The sequence below is a fragment of the Bos grunniens genome, chromosome 4, assembly GCF_055505025.1.
Source record: "Bos grunniens cultivar Pamir isolate PY7600 chromosome 4, Bosgru_T2T1.0, whole genome shotgun sequence".
NCBI classification, from domain to species: Eukaryota; Metazoa; Chordata; class Mammalia; order Artiodactyla; family Bovidae; genus Bos; species Bos grunniens.
The window spans coordinates 26,621,999-26,623,981 of NC_141168.1; the positions used below are offsets into that span (position 1 = coordinate 26,621,999).

General features: G+C 46.3%; 1 protein-coding gene across 1 annotated transcript; it reads left to right on the top strand.

The window, feature by feature from the left end:
• The first annotated feature begins 1,435 nt into the window (after nt 1-1,435).
• On the top strand, nt 1,436-1,728 carry LOC147373821 (ATP synthase F(0) complex subunit e, mitochondrial). Its single transcript, XM_086395682.1, has one exon. The coding sequence runs from the start codon at nt 1,449-1,451 to the stop codon at nt 1,662-1,664; it is 216 nt and encodes a 71-aa protein (XP_086251808.1). The 5' UTR covers nt 1,436-1,448; the 3' UTR covers nt 1,665-1,728.
• The last annotated feature ends 255 nt before the right edge of the window (nt 1,729-1,983 follow it).

Consider the following 1,983-nt stretch of genomic DNA (forward strand, 5'->3'; position numbering starts at 1 on the left):
CCCACTGGGCCAGCAGCTTCAGGGACTGTGGCTACGGTGGAGAATGAGCCCAGGCACAGTTGACAGATTTAGCACATAGAAATATAAGATTCCCAGTCCAATTTCAATTTCTACAACCCAGATAATCACGATGGTGTGATCACTGACCTAGAGCCAGACATCCTGGAATGTGAAGTCAAGTGGGCCTTAGAAAGCATCACTACAAACAAAGCTAGTGGAGGTGATGGAATTCCAGTTGAGCTCTTTCAAATCCTGAAAGATGATGCTGTGAAAGTGCTGCACTCAATATGCCAGCAAATTTGGAAAACTCAGCAGTGGCCACAGGGCTGGAAAAAGCCAGTTTTCATTCCAATCCCAAAGAAAGGCAATGCCAAAGAATGCTCAAACTACCGCACAATTGCACTCATCTCACACGCTAGTAAAGTAATGCTCAAAATTCTCCAAGCCAGGCTTCAGCAATATGTGAACCGTGAACTTCCAGATGTTCAAGCTGGTTTTAGAAAAGGCAGAGGAACCAGAGATCAAATTGCGAACATCCGCTGGATCATGGAAAAAGCAAGAGAGTTCCAGAAAAACATCTATTTCTGCTTTATTGACTATGCCAAAGCCTTTGATTGTGTGGATCACAACAAGCTGTGGAAAATTCTGAAAGAGATGGGAATACCAGACCACCTAACCTGCCTCTTGAGAAATCTGTATGCAGGTCAGGAAGCAACAGTTAGAACTGGACATGGAACAACAGATTGGTTCCAAATAGGAAAAGGAGTGCGTCAAGGCTGTATATTGTCACCCTGCTTATTCAACTTATATGCAGAGTACATCATGAGAAATCCTGGGCTGGAAGAAGCACAAGCTGGAATCAAGATTGCTGGGAGAAATATCAATAACCTCAGATATGCAGGTGACACCACCCTTATGGTAGAAAGTGAAGAGGAACTAAAAAGCCTCTTGATGAAAGTGAAAGAGGAGAGTGAAAAAGTTGGCTTAAAGCTCAACATTCAGAAAATGAAGATCATGGCATCTGGTCCCATCATTTCATGGGAAATAGATGGGGAAACAGTGGAAACAGTGTCAGACTTTATTTTTCTGGGCTCCAAAATCACTGCAGATGGTGACTGCAGCCATGAAATTAAAAGACGCTTACTCCTTGGAAGGAAAGTTATGACCAACCTAGATAGCATATTCAAAAGCAAAGACATTACTTTGCCAACAAAGGTTCGTCTAGTCAAGGCTATGGTTTTTCCAGTGGTCATGTATGGATGTGAGAGTTGGACTGTGAAGAAAGCTGAGCACTGAAGAATTGATGCTTTTGAACTGTGGTGTTGGAGAAGACTCTTGAGAGTCCCTTGGACTGCAAGATCCAACCAGTCCATTCTGAAGGAGATTAGTCCTGGGATTTCTTTGGAAGGAATGATGCTAAAGCTGAAACTCCAAGGGTCACGGACAGTATGGTTCCGCTGGTGCAGGTCTCTCCGCTCATCAAGCTCGGCCGTTACTCCACCCTGTTCCTCGGCATGGCCTATGGCGCCAAGCGCTACAATTACCTGAAACCTCAGGCAGAAGAGGAGAGGAGGCTTGCAGCCGAGGAGAAGAAGAAGCGGGATGAGCAGAAGCGCATCGAGCGGGAGCTGGCGGAAGCCCAAGAGGATACCATATTGAAGTGAGCCTGCCCTTCTCCTGAGCAGTGTGGCTGAATAAAGTTTTCTGTGCTCTGTGGAAAAAAAAAAAGCTGAAACTCCAGTACTTTGGCCACCTCATGCGAAGAGTTGACTCATTGGAAAAGACTCTGATGCTGGGAGGGATTGGGGGCAGGAGGAGAAGGGGACGACAGAGGATGAGATGGCTGGATGGCATCACTGACTTGATGGACGTGAGTCTGGGTGAACTCTGGGAGTTGGTGATGGACAGGGAGGCCTAGCGTGCTGCGATTCATGGGGTTGCAAAGAGTCGGACACGACTGAGCGACTGAACTGAACTGAACTG

Bases quoted from the DNA above. Each gene is read 5' to 3' on its own strand.
- LOC147373821 (XM_086395682.1), top strand. From the start codon at position 1,449: ATGGTTCCGCTGGTGCAGGTCTCTCCGCTCATCAAGCTCGGCCGTTAC.